Genomic DNA, 17,562 nt, shown 5'->3' with positions numbered 1-17,562 from the left:
CATTTTCCTTTTACAGGATTGGTCCATTTTCCATCCGTCACAGCTATGGATGAAGAGGGAGGGCACCTTTACCTGGATAATAAGGGACTTGGGATGGGTTAAGTTGAAGAATACAATAGCATAACTATTTATCCAGGTTGTTGGCCTTGGAACAATCAACGGTGAGTTCATAAATGCATAGAATTTAAAATTTGAATATAAAGATGGGTTACATAAATCGATTAGTGATAACATAACAAAAATAACTTTAACATCGTTTTACTAGCTTTTTATCAGAGGAGAAATAGAGGAGACATACTTGCCCTTGTTCTATAGGTTATCACTTTATTTTTCAAAGGTTGAATCGAAACCAGTATTTGTTCAAACAATTCGAGCTGTTATCGCATGAGCTCAACTGCATTTCTCAAGCATTTGATAACTGCCCGTAATGATTATGAGGGTAAGTAACAAATAACGCATACCTAGGGACCTCTCTAATACGACGGTTATTTGCCTCGTGGCCAACGGTTTCTTTAACGACTAATTTAACATTTTGCAACGCACAGGTTTCACTGTCAAATTTGAATCAAGATGTTATCCGCTCATGTTTAATGATGCACTGAATTCGAGTGGCAATCACGAAGCATTTGGCTATAACAAACGCTTTTGCATTTCAAATCAAGTGTAAAAATGTCTGGGCTTAAATCCTACCATGTAATAGTCAGGATTATGATTAACTGTCAAAGCACCAAACTACTTTTGACAACTTGATTCTTGTGCTGCTAGTTTCAATAACTCATGTTTTTTCGTATACGATGGAAAGAGAACGACCCTCTTGTTAATGTTTACCATATGGTACTTCGCATTAACAAATGCGTGGGACATATAAAAGACTTTAGCAACAACACTGATGTGTTTATGCTGTGTTTTACACAAAACAAGGTGAGGTCACTATATTGCAGACCTGATAGAACAATACTGACGTAGAATGACATCATCATTCCACGACCAACCTACGCCCACAAGTAATCATTCTTCGCTTTACCAAGAACTGCTTATCAATATGATACGTTAGGCTTTACTTATTGCCGTTATGCTATTTGTTGAACTATGGGATATAGAAATTCAACGGCAATAATTAAATGAAGTTAGGAAAATTCATCCAATAAAATAAAAAATGATTGCAGCTACAGGAAGCTAATTAAGCCCGTCTTCGTTATCATTTTTTCTTTTGCTTGGAATAATGAAGGCATAGTATTACACATTTTACCAACATTTAGCAGCTGTAGTACTGAGATCCAGGGATTGGTAACAGCTACGTCAGTATGTTGACAACGACTGAGAAATGTCTTCCTCCAGCATCCAGCCGGTGAAATCCGTGTAATGGCCAGTGCCATCAGAAAGAAGTACTCCTGATGACAATCCGTAAATTTGCAACCAGACTTCATCTCCCGGTTGCAAGTTGAGAGTCGATTGAAGACTTAACGGGCTGTACTGATGCATGTCAACATAAGCCTGTTCGAACCAACCCAATCCAATTAGATCGCCGTTCATGTAAAGTCCAACTCCTAAATAAACATAGGAGTATGACGCTGGAAAGTACGCTACTCCGGAAAAAGAGAAGAAATAAATTCCTTGTCGTGGGGCCGTGAATATTCCCGATGTTAAATTCATGGCGTTTCCTGTGTTGAGTCTTTCAAGATGAAACGGAATAGGAATCCCAACGGTTGAGAAACCATAGTCCCTCTGAACGTAGAAATAAGTTGGCATCGACTTGACGTCAGTGTAGCCAATCCACTTCTGGAAGCCTGGTAAAATCAATTTATCAGCTAGTGTCAAATGAAAACAAATCTAATCATTTGTACCAGCATCGTCAGGAAGTTTTGCAAAGTCGCAGAAAACTGTTTCGATCATGGTTACTCCTACGACGGAATAGAGTCCGTTCAAGACATGTCCGAGTCGTCGAAGATCTCTACAGGATGTGGGCATTAGAGCTACGTCCTCTACGCCAGAACCGGTGGAATCCACGGCGGGACTAATGGTTGGTAAAGGATGCTCCCTTTGCGAGGAACTAACAAGTGACTGTAGCTTTTTCGTTGTGGTTTCTAGTTGCGATACGTTGGCTTCTAGTTCGTACACTCTACTTGCCAATGCTTGCCTAAGTTTGTACTGAAATAAAATAGTTTAATCAAATAGTGCAAGACGAATATTATAACAAATGGCGACTTACGTCATGTTGGATGTTTGTCTCGAGTTCTGCGTTTTTCGTTTCAAGTTGAGCTACTTTAGCTAACAAGCTTTCCATGGTTTCCTTGAGTTGAAGCTAAATCATACAAGAGTTGACCAAATGTAGTTGTAGCAAGAACTGGTTAATCAGAAAATTGAATAGACTTACATAACCTTCAGTTAATTGTTGTTGTTTGTCTTCAGTTGTAAAGGCACTGGTTGAAAAACTAAGAAGCAAAACACATACATGCAATACTCTCATTAAATCAAGCCAGTTGTCCATTTTCTTTTTTAGGGGGGAGGGGGATTTCACACTCTTCTCGCGCGGTGGTTGACGGCAGTGCCACTGACTTCATATCTTAATCATACCTCTATATCAAGATTATCTTGAACGCTTCTTTTTCACGTAAACACAACGCAATAGTAGTACTAACGGGTAGTGTTGGTCGAACTATGGACACGCTCAGATGGAGGGTGTCCCGCCACATCTTTCGCTGTTACATATGACGATAGCCTGAAATCGCCGAGAAATTAGGACGGACCTCAGATTGCGATTGCCACTTATCCACCTGTACCCTCAGCATCTTTGCTCGATCGTGACTATTTGTTTTCAAAGTATTTTGGCTGATTTTTTAATTTAAATTTTGAATTACAGTCATGTTGGGCCTTATTAAACTGAAAGTGTTTCTTGAGCTCCGTACGGTACAGATTGCCATCTTACTCTGTTCAAAAACAAATGAAAACTAAAAGGCTGCGTTGTCATTTCAAAAAAATTATCCTCGTGCTTTTTCTATTCTTGTTTTTATTTTACGTAACTTGATCGCCCACCTGTTTGAAGTCGAGACGCGCCATATTCAAGCAACTGAAAGAAGAAAAATTTTCGTTTTGAAGGTTCTTATACCTGCTTAATTCCCATAAATTTCTTTGAAAAATAGAAAAGTCAAAATTATTGCGACCCATTAAAAAATAGCAAGGTGGCAACTTTTCCCTTCCCTTCAAGTTTCCTAGAATCGTTATTAAACTGCATCATTTGTTAATCTTTAAGTCCAGAGTTTGTTGCGAACATATGTATTTCATGGCGTTATTTTGATTAACTTATTTCAGTTCTTATTTGCAAATACCACGATATCGGTCAAAATATAAAAACGCAGGGTGAAGCCCGAAGGATGGAGGGAGAGAACTACAAAACACTTGGTAATTACTAATCAAACAAAATGAGTTGGATCTTGTATGGTATGGATTTTTGGTTTTCAAAGTATTCATTTCTTGGTTTTCTGTTGGTCAGGGAAAATAGGTGACTATGAAATTGGCGCTAAATGGCAATGGAAATTCAGTGCAGGCACAATCCAGACATTTTACCTGAAAACCTTGCTGTTCCTTTCACTGGTATTAATGGCAAGTACTTGCATAATTTTGGGGCTACAGTTCTCCAGAATATCGGACAGAGAAGCAGAGCTTCAACAGATCAGCTTAACAATCCTGAAACTCCAGTCTGAAGTACAGTTGGAATTGAAAGAAATTAAACAACTCAAGGCAGAATTGTCTGTTGGATCAAGAGAAAGGGATGACGATGAAAGCCCTGTTATACGGGAAAAAAGGAGTATTTCCAAAGGGAGCTACAACAGTAAGGATACAAAGCCTTCAAAGGCAAAGAAGAACTCTACAACTGACAAAAAATTTCATCCTAACCACAACACTAAAAATGCACCATCTAAGGGTATCTCTTTTCTGCAATCCTTTTCTTCTCATTTTCAATTCTTAAACAAGTACAAAAAAGAAACCAACAAACAAACCAAACAAACCAAAGAAAAATAGAATTTATCCTACCCCTCTAGTTAGGCTAGTGTGTTGGGCAACTATTTAACTAATATTTTCAACTAGATATACTGCAAATAATTCCTTGACTATATCTATCCTTAACCTGTCCTCAGCATTCTCTTTGGGGATGGCTACAGCATATGTATACAGCATCTCGAAGCTATCAGCGACGATCGATTAAGTTTATTTTTTTGCCTTTTTAATAGTCACTGCCATCCACCTGGAGCGGAACGTGAGCTTTTCGGTCACGGGCTCGAATGGCATAATTAATCGGTGGCATCCACAGTGGCTCCCTGCCGGGGTGGAAAGTTTTCAACTAGAAGACCATAATTCCAGTTTAGTTATTCCAAGCACTGGCTTGTACCTTATCTACGCCCAGGTTCTAAAGCTGCTACGTTTGAAGTTTTTCTATTCTTAATTCAATTTTCTGTGGCTTATAGCTCTGCTACGCAGCAACAAAAGATAACAACAGTTATGAGGTACGGGTGATTAGCCAAGGAGCGGACAGTTCCCATTCAAAGATCGTAGCTCAATGTAGTGCTGGAACAACGATCTTAGATAATGAGATTACGTGCTACACCTCAGTTGTTCAAGTAATGTCATAATCATTTAGTTCCTATTCAGATAGATTCCTAATTTGTAAAATCTTTACAGATTCTACAAGCTAACGACAAAGTTTACCTGCAACAAATACAAAAAAATCGACACTTGTTAATGGACAAGGGTCGAAGCTTTTTGGGAATCGTTAAGTTGTCATAAGGAATTGCTATTTTATTTGATTTGGAATTTACCGACTTAATCATTGATCCTGACGCAATCCAGCAAAATAAGGAAAGCAATAAAATTTGTGATAAAATCTGCCGGCTGATTACAAAAAAATACGATCTCCTGATTGTTTATCAAACTCTTGATCAGACCTGTGACATTAAAATGTCAACAGTTTTAAAGTGTGTATTGCTCTTCGAGTTTAATGTAGTTGTCTGTCTCCCTTTTTCTCGACCATAACGCATAGACAAAAAGCGCTGCACTGGACCGATAAAGTCTGGCGATTCATAAATTAACAATAAGAAAGGGAACCACTATCACGTTAATTCAAAATTTCGAAAGCGAAGGTGGAGACAAGCTCAAGAAATAGAGAAGTACGGTAGGATTACAAGGGGGCGGGGGTGGGGGATATAGGTACTTCCATTCCGGACAAAAAAAGAAAACCAAACACAACCAAACAAAAGCGCATCATGATTTCGCTGACGGACTGTCGTACGTGTCGGTTAAAATCAATCGAGTGATTCCGGCATTTTCTGCACGAACGATGTAGAAAAAAAAAAAAAAACAGAATAATAAGACGATAATCAGACTCTCCATTGTCGATTTATTTATAAAATAAATAGTTAGAAGAGGTGGGAAAAATAATCACCATCGCTGCTGTATGCCGCCGCCTCCATGTTTATATCTGCCGACGCAATCGCCGTACTGAAAATGTCCACTGAAGACTGTTCCAATGAAGGTTGAGGTGTTTGCTCGTCTATGTTTGCGTCAAACAAAGTTAATAACAAACTAATTACGGTATGAGATGTTTTCAACAATTTACCTGTTATGGCATAGATTACTCCTGTGTGGGGATCAAGTATGCTTGTTTCCACATTAGTTGTGTTGGCAACCTCACGGCTGCCTCCATCATCTTCTACCAACCGTGTAGTCGCACAAACGACTGCATGTTCTCCATTTTTTTCAAGATTTTCTCGTGTCGGAAATTGAACGTTACAGGGAGTGAAATTATGACTCAGTGGGGCGGTGACGGCGTCTGCAGCTTTAAATTTAAACCCATTATCGTTTACTTCTTCTATGAATGTAAAATTGCACACATTTTATAGTGTGGAATAAACTCTGAAAATTATATCAATTGTGCTTACCGTAACTAAGAATTTCATTGCGAATTTCACGATCAACTTTCGCTTCATGGGCTCCTTTTGTATCGGTAACCGTAGCAATAGGTGTCTTCACTGAAGCTCCGTTTAGTTCCGTGGCTGCAGCAGTTGACATAATATCGCCGAGAATGATCGATTTACCCACGGCTTCATTACTTAGTTCAAGAACGTAAACATTTTTCTAATAGAGATCAATAACAACACAATATGTCGAGGAAGTTGTTACAAAGCCACACATGAGAAAATAGTTCAAAGAAAAATATAAAATACCTGTGTCGTTCCTCCCGTAACGGTCGTTGATACAATTTTTTGCGTTGCATGATTGACACCAGCGATTCCACTACCACTGCTCACTACATTCGCCCCGCTTGGGACTGATATAATGCGAACATTGTTAGGAAATGTTACTTTTGTCCCCGTCGGTGTGCTTACAGACTTTGGTAGGAAATTGTTCTTGTTCAAAGAACCACTTCGATCTACGTCCTGCAAGTACGTTTTAGATTATGGACCATGAAATAGCAGTTTCGTTGACAAATGTTCAACAAAAAATGTATGGAACTTACTCTGGCCACCGTAGTTATGGTCTTAGCCATGGGCAAGTTTTTATGTAACACAATCACATTGGCTTTCCCGGGGAGCTGCTTGCCAATGCTCGAGGCCACACTTGGCACCGTTTGTACCGTGACCGGTGTGTGAGTTTGTACAGAACGCGGGATACTTGTTTCCTTCGACGAGCCTATCGTTTGTTGCTGCTGGTTCAAGGACGAAGCACGAATTTGTACAACTTGCTTTACGCCTGCATTGTTTGTAACGGGCCTTGCTTGATTGAGCTGAACCTGCAGAATAAATGATTGTTATCTTGCTACTAAATGAAGAACACATGCCCGAATAGATAATAGTTAACTAAACAGTCTAATAAGAAATAACAACAATAAGAATACCTGAGCATATTGAGGTACCGGCGGTCGCACAGTGATGGAAGGCCGCTGAGCGTTAGCTTGAACTATGGGTGCTCGTACACGTATTTTCCCCGTATTAACGGGTAGCGATGACGGGTTTGATAAATGCTGCTGTGGTCGTATTGGAGTGGTGATTTGCTGCCCTCTTGGTATAAGCTGAGGTGATGGTTGAGGTGTGCTAATTACTTTATGCTGTGATGGTAGCTGGGGTGTAGTCATCACTTTATGCTGGGGTGATGGCTGAGGTGCTGTCATTATTTTATGCTGGGGTGATGGCTGAGATGCAGTACTTAATTTATGCTGCGGTCTCACACAAGTAGGTGACACAGCCCTTACTTTGGGTAACGGGGCAGAGAAATTCACAACCTGCTAACAATGTGGTATCATGAAAGAAACAACTACAACTCATCAACAAAATCCTTGTCTTTTCTTTACCTGGTTTGATGGGGATCTTGGCCTTTTGACCGGAGTAGGATTAACAGGAATAACAGTTTTTTTTGACAATATTTCTGGCTTCTTCTCGACATCAGCTGTGTTACTAATTAGAATGCTTTTTTCAATGGGTGTATCCATGAAATCAGATTCAAAGTTGTTGTTGCTATGGCAGCTTGAATCAGGGCTAGCAATAGGAACCATCACTGGAGACAAAGTGTCTTCATCATCAGGGTCACGAACATATTTGGAAGATGCTTCATCTGCAAAGATTGGTGTGATTTCACGTCCACTTACTCTCAGGCACTAGCACAACATGTGATTACCAGTGTTGGTGATTGGTGTTTGATTAAGACAAATCCTTGGATTTTGAGCTACAGCTTTGCTAACACTTGTAGCTAATGATGTAAAAAGGGTGGGCCTAACCAGACGAGGCATAAGAGGAACAACTCTCCTACCTTCCAGTGCCCAAGCCCATTCAGTATCTGCTCCACCACTCAGTCTAGAGATAAAGTTTTAGAAGATTTAAACTTCTGTTACAAATAGGAAAACTATGGCAAATAAAAATACACACAACCTTGACACAGTAATATGATAAGATGCTAGCCTTACCGTTCAGCAATGCAACCAAGCTTCTCATCATTTACTGCCCGGCGTATCTCAGCTTTATGTCTCTCAGGTGATATCTTCATCAGCACAGATAAATCCTCTAATAGTTTTCTTCTATCTTTGTTAAGTTCTCCTTGAGCTCGTAATGTTGACACAACAGCCCCATAGGTTTCTAGCTCTACAATGGCACACATAAATTAGTTGCAGAGGAGACTCAGCGAAGAAAGGTTATAAAAACTGACCCATTCTCCTTAAAACTTTATGACATTCTTCTTTAGTTGAATCAAATATTGTGGGACCCATCTCGAGTCTTTCTCCCGATTCTCGAGACGGCACGGTTCAGATGCAAGGAATACCTACTTTCGTCTCTGTTTGCGCGTCGCGTACAGAGCCAACAAAGTCTTACTAACACAGACTTATCAACACCAAATTAAGAAACAAGTGAAAACATTTAAAGAATGGAAATTGGTATTTCTAAAAGATAAAAACATTCGAATATTTTTCAAATCGCAATGCAGCCACGGGTATATGTGCTTATATATCAACTAGCGTAGTGTTGTATTTAGTATTTTCCTCTCAAACATCCAAGCTGTGGCAACGTTGCCACATTTGAATTCGATTGCTGTGGCATTACGATCAGATACAGCCATAAGCCACAATGGTTGACTGTCACCTCTTACGAGAGCACCAGATCACCGAACATAGGATAGCATTAGCAATGTAAAGATAACAGCATCCCCTTTCATTGTAGAAAGCAAATTCTGGCTATTGGTTATGGCACTTTTCTAATAAGACAATATATATTGTTTTTCTGTCGAGAATACCTTATAACATCGCAATGTATTCGCCATATAAATTGGTACAGGAAAACAGTAAATTTCCAACTGTACTTTACGAGCTCCACGAAAACGACGCCATCCTTTTTAATGTGACAACATCCTTCAAAAGTATTTGTAGCATTTTTGCTACATGTGAAGTATCCATCAAACCGTCATCCATTTCACATTCTATAAAGCAAAGAAAGGTTTAGAAGCCAATAGTGTAAATAACTTTACAATGAAAGTAACCTTCGAATAAGCCTTCCAGAGATTCTAGTCTGGTATTTACTTCATTTTGCATATCTCCAATGTGCAATAAGAGATTCAACCGACAATCTGTCGCATCGATCGGAGTTTCGGGAAGAGGAATATTCGGCACTGAAAATTGAAAACCAAACAAACAAAATAAAACAAAAGTTAAGTTATTCACTAAAATATGAAAAAACTAAAATAAAAATGAAGAACTCAAAACAATACATGGCGATTTAAGTTCCTCTTTAGACTCCGCGTTTGAGAGAACTTCAGCATTCGCAATTTCCGGTTCTGCCTTTTTATTCCACGGCTGAGCCCATAGATACAACTTTGGATGATCTTTGTTCCTGGAGAAATATGTACACATAGAAAATGCAATCGCTGCTGATAAAAAAAATGCTAAGAATGATACTTACTTGGCAACATCTATTTTGACTTTTAAAGAGTGCAATAGTTGCTTAAGGTCAGTAGCGGCCGCGGTCAAGGAATGTGCCACCCGCAACGCACGATCAGCGGGAACTGAGCTGGACCCCGATATAAATTTTAGACTAGGAAGTTGACCTTTTTTCAACCAAGTTTGGTCGTGCGTATAACGCCGAGAAAGTCGCTCTCTGAATGGATAACGACAAAAGTGACAAACATAGGGATCTGGAACGTTCTCTTCCGTGTCGATCGCCAAACAAATGCCGTGTTGCCAACAGAGACAAAGCTCACACTGGATCATCAGGCCATCTTCTTCTGGTGAACCACAGAAACAGTGGACCAATTCTTTTTGTCCCGGAATATCATCTAGCGTTGAGACGATAGGTTCTTCGCTTTTAAATTGTTGTAGCGAATCTTCTATCCCACAAGCCTTTGACTCGAAATCCATTGAATGGAATTCTGTTCCTGATTCGGGTGCGTTTGTTAGAGCATCTTCTGTCGTACATTCTACGCGGCGTTTTTCCGATTTCCGTCGCGTAGCTTTCGCGGACACGCCAACTCCTGCTTTTTGCTGTGACTCGCTTAAGCTGATCCTCTTTGAGAGGGGTAAGTTTTGCAAGTCGTCACTAGCAGGAGAATCGGCAATTTTCTCCTTTTCTTTTTCAATCTTTCGGTCTAAACTAGGCCGTAGGCGAGGAGGTGGAGGAGAAGGAGATGATTGTGGGGGAAGAGTTAAGATGGACGCAAGGATGGAATGGGAATGGGATACAAAGGCTGGTTTCGTTTCTTCTGTTTCAAAAGCTGTTCTAGCAGTGGCCAAATCTTCCACTCGAAATGTTTTGCAGCCAAGCTTTTTCAACAGCGCTGGATGGTAATGCTTGATGTGCATCTAGATGGCAAAGACTCTCATAAGCATATGAATAATTATTGCTTTCATTTTAACAACTTGCCCCAAGAAGATTATCACGGCGAAACAATTTACGACAGTCTTCTACCGGACAACGGTAACCGTCTTCCTCAGGAACAAATGTTGGAGTGTCCGTTTCAATATTTGTTCCTGTAGTTGATTCACTCTTAACGGGCATTTTGTTTGACGGTGTTTTATCCATTACATTTGGCTCAGGTGTGGTGTTCGATGCAGAAGATGGGGCGACAGGTTCCGTGGGCAATGGGCCCGTCGAAGCTGCCGGTTTCAATTCTTCTTGTTTTTTTATAGGGGCATTAGGCGTTCGAGATGTTGGGACTGTTGAATTTCGAGCTCGTACAGGGACTTCAAGACCTCGACTTGTGTAAAAATTTTCTCCCAAACGAAAATCGAATAACTCCAGGTCATGATCCAGTTGACGTATAAATAAGTATTGTCTGATTTCTTGTTTACTTCGGAATGTCCTCCCATCGGGTCTGAAAAGGTATTTTAACAGTTGATAACCAGTCAGATCAAACACAAAATTTTAATATACAAAAAAAAAAAAAAATTAATAAAAAAATCATTTACCCAATGATGACAACATCCCATTTGCCAGCCTTAGTGGCAGATGTCTTGAATTTTGCTTTCTTCTCCCAGTTTTCAGGTAGCTTGTCATCGACGAGCTTAATAATATCGCCTGAGTGGCAAAATCAATGCAGCTTGAGTCGAATCCATAGTATAAACAGTGAAACACCATTACCATGATCTTTGACCAACGTTCTTTCTTTTTTTTCTTTTTTCTTTTTCCTCGTTTTTTCCGTTGGAGAATGCGCGCGGGTTGAAGCAGAGTCAATAAGCAAATCTTTTTCTTCCTCTTTTAGAACTAATTCATTTGGCGTCCCTCCGTCTCTTACGGTTTCGTTAGAAGGTCTTTTTTTGTAACATCGAAAAAGCTCTGCTACTTCGATCTTTTTCTTACGCTTTCGCCTTTCTTCTTTTGAACCTATTTCCTCCATATCAACAATTTTATCTTTGTCTGTTTCTGTTTGTTTTGGAAAAGGTATCTCCTAAAGCGGAAAAATACCAAAATAATTTTAAAAATTTTGGGACTTTGCAAAGTGTGTAAAGAAAATGCAAACCATTTTATCAGCCTGGTCTTTGGACATTCGGGACATTTGTTTCGCCTTAACCTGCATGCTGAATCCATCGTAAAAAATAACCTCAAAATTTCCTTAAAGAAATGCAGTGGAAATATGAATCAAAATTATTTTGAATCTTGACAAATTTACCTGGTTCCAAAACCTTGGTTATTTGAGCTGGATACCTCTTGTTATTATGCCACACTGCCATCACTTTTTCACCAACTTTAAAGTCTTTGCCTCTACCAGCTTTGCCAGGTGATATTTTTCTAAAAAAAACAAAAACAGGTGCAACCTGGAATTAATATATGCTATATAGTATAATGATAGAAAGGAATATACTCAGTCTGGTTTGTAACTGGTCTCAGGCGGGCGCTATCCATGCTTATCCATTCATCATAACGACTTGACCAATTCTGAAAATGGACAAGCACTTCTCTGCCTTCAACATCAACTTCTACAACTTTTGAAGGGAACCAATTGTTTGCAAAATCTCTTGCTTCTAAGAGAGAACCGGGAACGAACTCCATTTTGACCGAACTTGGGTTTCGGCTTCCTTTTCTTCCCGAAGTGGTCGGTTTTTCTGTTCCAGTTGCACTGGTGTCGGCAGAACTTGCCATTTTAATCAGGCAATGTGTAGAGCACTATTTGTTTTTGTTCTTGACACATTGACACTTAAAATTTATTGCCTTATTTTTGCTTTAATTGAAATTTTGGTTAATCAAAAAATTTTTATTTTCTTTTTTACCAACCTAACATAACATCGCCATATTGAGCGTTGCCATTTAATAAAACAAAAGTCATTCCAGTTAAATATTCCTATAATTACTGCTAAAATTATAGGAATAATTGAAAACAATGTTTGATAGTAGGAAATTCAATGAAAATTTCATAGTTTTTAATGGAGCCGTTAAAACATCAAAAGCTCTCCGACGATGAATGAGTAGACAAGACAAGCAGAATAAACATTACTAGTTTTCAAATGTGAATAAGTCAACGATAAGTTAACAGTAATAATATAATAAGGTAAAAATGTTTTTTTATTCAACAAATAAATTCGTTCAACACAATTTCGAAAAATGAATTTTAGCGACATTAACGGTGAGCTGTTTTAACTAACTGGCATCGTAGGAATTTCGAAAAATAACCGTTGGTTTCGCTGCAGTCAGTTTACTTTCGCGCTTTTAACTTCCATTTACTTCAGTTGAGTCGGTTGTAGATCTTAGGACAACTCAGAAGTCTAATGTTGCGTTGGGGAAAATAATTTCGTGGAAAAGTAATGATTTTGTAAATCGCACTGTAATCGTCAACATTACTTCTGCCCGTAAGTTTCTTTTTCAATATTTTTTATCCCTTTTTGTGGATGTCGTTCTCTTTCATCTGATACGTGGCTGTCGGTTAATTTTATTGTGGATAATGTATGGGGTGCATGGCGCCAACGGTCGCTTTTCGTGCATCATAAACTTACGTCCTTGTTCTGTCTGTTCTGCTTTCAGCTCAATCAGATTGAAAGGAATAGGTGTCAAAGCTTGTTCCTGCTATTTTATTACATTTTGATTAAAAAACCCATCTGGGAATTCAAATTCAAATACATAATGGCCCCTACCAAGCCATCAGGCATCACTCAAATGGTCACCAGGATGAGGGCTGCTGCAAACCCATCAAAGGCTACTGTAAATTCACTTAAGGCTGTAACTGAGAATAACAGCCTGGTCAACAAGAACAAGAGGAAAGCTGATACTGCTCTTACATCAGATAACAAAAAGCGGTCAGCTTTAGGAGATTTGACTAATGTAATAACCCTTTAACCACTTGTGTGTTTTTCAATTGTTTCAAATGTAATATTTTTAATGACAGGCTTCTAGTAAGCTTCAGGATGCAAAGAAGGCCACCAAAGGAAAAGTCTCATCTACTACTACTAACATTAATCTTGCTAGACCTCAATTGGCACGCCCTTCCACTAAAGCACTTACCTTGAACTTAGTCAAAGAGGAAGTTAAAGTACCTGAACAGGTAGCAAAACAAGTTTTCTCCCAACTGCTTTTGAGCTAACAGTAAAATATTTTGTACACAAGACTGATTCTGAGGCAACTATCTACTTCTCTCCTGAAAATGCCAAGCCAAAGAGGGCCCTTCCTGCCAATGTAGAAGATTTTGACAGTGAATGCGGTACAGATCCTTTCCAGACACCTCAGTACGCCCACGACATCTTCCTTTATTTCAAACAACGCGAGGTAATGCCGATTGCTACATTGACTTGCGATCGAAAGAATCCATCTAAAGTGCTTTCTTTGTTTGGGCATTTTTAGCTGAAGTTTATTCCACAGCGTTATATGGACCAGCAAACCGAGCTTACTTGCGATATGCGAGCAGTTTTGGTGGACTGGTTGGTTGAAGTGCAAGAAAGTTTTGAACTCAATCACGAAACTCTTTATTCTGCTGTGCGACTCGTTGATCTCTACCTGTCTCGCACTACCGTCAGTAAGGAGAATCTCCAATTAGTTGGCACGACAGCCATGCTGATCAGTTCAAAGTTTGAAGTAGGTTCACGCCTTTTTTAATTTTTTTAGTTCTGTTCTAAGTTTTCCCTTTTCCTTCAGGAGCGTTGCCCGCCATGTGTCGACGACTTCCTCTACATTTGTGATGATGCCTACACTCGGAGAGATCTCATCAAAATGGAGATGAGCATTCTCAAAGCAGTCGACTTCGATATTGGTCTGCCATTGTCTTACAGCTTTCTCCGCCGCTATGCCAGAGTACTTTTATTTCAGTTTACATTTTCGCTGTTGCTATACAGTTATTTCTCTGGAATTAGGTGAGCAAAGCCAGTATGGAGACTTTGACATTAGCCCGCTTCATCCTCGAGACATCGCTGATGGAGTACGACTTGGTGACTGTCAAGGATTCCCTTATGGCTGCTGCCGCTCTCATGATGGCCTTCCAGATGCAGAACTCTGGCGATTGGACGCCAACGCTCGAGTACTACAGCAGCTTTACCAAAGCCGAACTGCGCGAAACTACCCAGCGCCTACACGCCATGCTGGTCAAGTTGCAGTCGAAAAACCTCAAAACCATTCGCAACAAGTACTCGCATAAGTAAGTAACTCTAAATCAATATTACTAGAGGATTGGTTATAATATTTTATGTTGTAGAGTCTTTTATGAAGTTGCCAAAATTGCCCTTCCTGCGAAACTGGAATTTTAAAATTGACTTGCTCATAAGATACTGCCATCGCGCGACCCTTGGATTTCCTTGATTTTTTTCGATTTGGCGTCATTGTTATTTCCTGAAATTTATTGATTACTTGTGCTTAATTCATTTTTTTTTTGTCTATCACTTCCGTTTTCAACTTCTGCCTTTTCTGTCTGTCTCTGTCCATCTCAATTTTTTTACACGATTCCAACTACCAACCAATGACGAGTAGCGTATTCCAAAAACTAATAAGAAAAGGTAAAAGTTATTTTTTTACCGTTTTATCGATAACTAGTTAACTATTATAGATCTTGATAAAAATTCTCACTAGATAAGCAAATTGAGTAGCTCCCATCCACACATACATACAAACACACACCATTCACACTCCTCTGTAATTCATTCCCCCCTCCAAAATACACTGGAACGTTGGAAAACGAAGGCATGGCGGCTAGCTATTTTTAGTTTGTTCTAGCTAGCAACTTGAGAGAAAATGAAGTTAAAAATGTACAAAATAGTAGAACAGTCATGGCGGCTTCCATCGCTTGTCCGTTGTGTCTTCACAGTTCTTTTTCTCAAGTTAACATTTTTGTGACAGCATTCCTGAATTTCTTTGAAAGACCATTGAACTGCCCACTGTGCAATCATCTAGCTAGCAATGCTACAGCATTGAAAGAACACCTCAACGAACACTTAACCCTCCAACTCACAAACGCTGTAACAACGCCCGTTGACCAGCTAGATATCAAAAAGTACACCTGTAAACAATGTGCAATTTTCGAAACAAACGACATTGCCGCCTTGAGATTACACGTCGAATCGGACCATCCCGAACGAAAGTTTTTGTGCGTCGTTTGTTGCAAATTGTTTAAAGGTATTTAGCACTTTTTGATACTAAACCAGTTAGCCGTTTCGATTTTAAAGGTGGCTAATCTTTCGATGGATACGAAGCTCAGGCCAGTCTTACCTTACATTTGAGGATGGCGCATCAGACGGGGAACTCTGTCGACCGCAAACATCAATGCCAGTTTTGTCGTAAGAAATTCATCAGTCTTGGTCGGAAGCAGGCCCACGAAAAACAGCATCAGTCAGATTTATCCGCGGGGTCGGTTAGAAGTCCGATTGAATTGAAAACAATAGATTCGACTGCTCATTCACCTGCTGAACCTGAGGAATCAAAGGCTTTATTCGTCTGCTCCATTTGTGACAAATCTTTCAAGAAAGTATTGCTTTTTAACTTACCATCTTTGTCATCTTTTAAGCTAATCTGCAACAGGAGCAATATCTACAACAACACAGTCGTACCCACGAAGCCAAGAAATGGGAGTGCTCTGTTTGCCGGAAACTGTTCACAACGAAAGAGTATCTACGAAAACATGCTCGTCTTCATACAGGTTAGTGCTCAGTTTAAAAATAAATTAAACAATAAAACAATTGCCCCGTAGGAGAGACACCATACACTTGCGATCAGTGCGGGAAAACATTCACTTTTCAACAATCTTACCACAAACATTTACTTTACCACAGGTTTTCATTAATTTTTCAAACCTTATTTTTCACCTCTTAAATGTTTGATGATGCAATAGCGACGACAGACCGTACCCATGTGATCAATGTAATCGTCGCTTCAAAGAGCTTTCCACTCTGCACAACCACCAAAGAATCCATACAGGTACAAAAGTAGTTCACAGCCCATGAAAACAATTTGTTTACACTTGTCATTTACTTTTTGTAGGCGAGAAACCTTATTCTTGTGACATATGCGGTCTGCAATGATTGAATTACATTTTGTTTAAAAATATACTGAAAATTAAAACTACAATTTTTTTTTCCATAGGTAAGGCATTCCGTCAAAGAGTTTCGTATGTCGTGCATCGACGCATACACACTGGAGCATTGCCATACGTTTGTCTAACGTGTGGCAAATCGTTCCGCTACAAGGTGACAACAGCGTGAAACTTATCGTGAAATCATTAGGCATATTCATACCTTACTTTCAGGTGAGCCAAAGGACCCATAAATGCGATGCTGGACGAGGTGAAGAAGGGAATGACATCATCCGACATCGACCTGATTGGCTCGAACGGCTCGTTACGGCCCAGCAACAATTGTCAGCCCCAGAAGACAAATGTGTTGGCGAGGTTGGAAAGTTAGAAATTATTCCGGACAAACCTCCGGATCTGGATGCGATGGAAGAATCTTCGAGTCCGTCTGAACGACATCATCGCAGCTTTTTCGATTCGAAAACTTATTATGAAAATGATTCATTGCCCACGTTGGATCTGTCTCAGTTAACACTCAGTTTGGACAGTGATTTGATTTTTCCCAGTTAACTAACCACGAGCCTGATTTAGTGGTAGAACCTGTTGTTTTAAACAGTTAAAATAATTAACATTCATTTCAGAAAAAGCTTCAACTGCCTCACCTTCTCTTCGGTTCATTCTTTCAATATCATTAAATCGTATCCCTTATCAGTTAAAGCCTTCTGAACTTTTTTCATTGCCTGGTGGTTAACGATGCCTTGTCAAAAATGAAATGAACGGATCATTGCAATTGAAATTTTCATCAGTTGTTGATTGTAGAATTTAAATTATTTTGTATAGTCACCTGGTGGTCGTATTACTTCCAGAAGGTCTGCTTGAGGTACTGCGCGAGCAACGGAAATTGATGCTAGTCCAGCCACCAGATCATCGTGGAGTAGAATACCTCCATGCCCGATTTTGGGGATCTAACGTAATGCCATGTTTTGCCGTCGTCTGCTTTCGTGAGCAACATATGTTCGCCATTCTGTTTTCATAGTGTCAGTTTTATGTGCCATTTTAAAACGAAAAATGGGGGAAAAAAACTATTACCTTTTCCAGTAAAGTGAGTGGATGAAGCGG

General features: G+C 39.6%; 6 protein-coding genes across 7 annotated transcripts; 3 read left to right on the top strand and 3 right to left on the bottom strand.

Annotated features, from left to right (window-relative positions):
* Positions 1–1,189: 1,189 nt before the first annotated feature.
* On the bottom strand, positions 1,190–2,641 carry LOC132087703 (uncharacterized). The gene is made up of 4 exons (XM_057513292.2): positions 2,375–2,641; positions 2,210–2,302; positions 1,845–2,148; positions 1,190–1,787 (listed from the first exon to the last, which is right to left on the bottom strand). Exons 1-4 carry the CDS (start codon positions 2,486–2,488, stop codon positions 1,300–1,302), a joined length of 999 nt encoding a protein of 332 aa, XP_057369275.1. The 5' UTR covers positions 2,489–2,641; the 3' UTR covers positions 1,190–1,299.
* A 33-nt stretch (positions 2,642–2,674) lies between these two features.
* Positions 2,675–4,884, top strand: LOC130690287 (uncharacterized). 2 transcript variants are annotated; one of them, XM_057513294.2, is made up of 6 exons: positions 2,675–2,820; positions 3,310–3,399; positions 3,491–3,922; positions 4,230–4,402; positions 4,464–4,616; positions 4,678–4,884. In XM_057513294.2, the coding sequence occupies exons 2-6, from the start codon at positions 3,372–3,374 to the stop codon at positions 4,780–4,782; spliced, it is 891 nt and encodes a 296-aa protein (XP_057369277.1). In that variant the 5' UTR covers positions 2,675–2,820; positions 3,310–3,371; the 3' UTR covers positions 4,783–4,884. The 2 variants fall into 2 exon arrangements, with proteins under 2 accessions (XP_057369277.1, XP_057369279.1); XM_057513296.2 differs by lacking the exon at positions 2,675–2,820 and having other exon boundaries at positions 2,882–3,399; positions 3,491–3,829.
* Positions 4,885–5,172: 288 nt separating this feature from the next.
* Positions 5,173–8,544, bottom strand: LOC130690288 (BRCA2-interacting transcriptional repressor EMSY-like). The gene is made up of 11 exons (XM_057513297.2): positions 8,191–8,544; positions 7,952–8,126; positions 7,666–7,841; positions 7,343–7,602; positions 6,890–7,273; positions 6,512–6,784; positions 6,219–6,431; positions 5,934–6,129; positions 5,612–5,863; positions 5,438–5,545; positions 5,173–5,321 (listed from the first exon to the last, which is right to left on the bottom strand). Exons 1-11 carry the CDS (start codon positions 8,249–8,251, stop codon positions 5,257–5,259), a joined length of 2,163 nt encoding a protein of 720 aa, XP_057369280.1. The 5' UTR covers positions 8,252–8,544; the 3' UTR covers positions 5,173–5,256.
* Positions 8,545–8,814: 270 nt separating this feature from the next.
* On the bottom strand, positions 8,815–12,244 carry LOC130689804 (PHD finger protein 20-like). Its single transcript, XM_057512742.2, has 10 exons — positions 11,830–12,244; positions 11,638–11,756; positions 11,488–11,579; positions 11,109–11,415; positions 10,937–11,045; positions 10,392–10,842; positions 9,435–10,330; positions 9,244–9,365; positions 9,016–9,144; positions 8,815–8,955 (listed from the first exon to the last, which is right to left on the bottom strand). The coding sequence occupies exons 1-10, from the start codon at positions 12,105–12,107 to the stop codon at positions 8,840–8,842; spliced, it is 2,619 nt and encodes an 872-aa protein (XP_057368725.1). The 5' UTR covers positions 12,108–12,244; the 3' UTR covers positions 8,815–8,839.
* Positions 12,245–12,657: 413 nt separating this feature from the next.
* On the top strand, positions 12,658–14,787 carry LOC130689501 (G2/mitotic-specific cyclin-B3-like). The gene is made up of 8 exons (XM_057512445.2): positions 12,658–12,811; positions 12,984–13,280; positions 13,345–13,500; positions 13,563–13,721; positions 13,797–14,027; positions 14,088–14,243; positions 14,303–14,583; positions 14,641–14,787. Exons 2-8 carry the CDS (start codon positions 13,083–13,085, stop codon positions 14,690–14,692), a joined length of 1,233 nt encoding a protein of 410 aa, XP_057368428.1. The 5' UTR covers positions 12,658–12,811; positions 12,984–13,082; the 3' UTR covers positions 14,693–14,787.
* A 51-nt stretch (positions 14,788–14,838) lies between these two features.
* Positions 14,839–17,039, top strand: LOC130689899 (zinc finger protein 502-like). Its single transcript, XM_057512840.2, has 8 exons — positions 14,839–15,554; positions 15,632–15,903; positions 15,957–16,074; positions 16,126–16,207; positions 16,267–16,352; positions 16,416–16,445; positions 16,518–16,621; positions 16,681–17,039. Exons 1-8 carry the CDS (start codon positions 15,209–15,211, stop codon positions 17,011–17,013), a joined length of 1,371 nt encoding a protein of 456 aa, XP_057368823.1. The 5' UTR covers positions 14,839–15,208; the 3' UTR covers positions 17,014–17,039.
* The last annotated feature ends 523 nt before the right edge of the window (positions 17,040–17,562 follow it).

This window comes from Daphnia carinata, chromosome 6 (genome assembly GCF_022539665.2).
Source record: "Daphnia carinata strain CSIRO-1 chromosome 6, CSIRO_AGI_Dcar_HiC_V3, whole genome shotgun sequence".
Classification (NCBI taxonomy): Eukaryota; Metazoa; Arthropoda; class Branchiopoda; order Diplostraca; family Daphniidae; genus Daphnia; species Daphnia carinata.
Note: the sequence above shows the minus strand (reverse complement) of the source record. Positions and strands in the feature narration are given on the sequence as shown.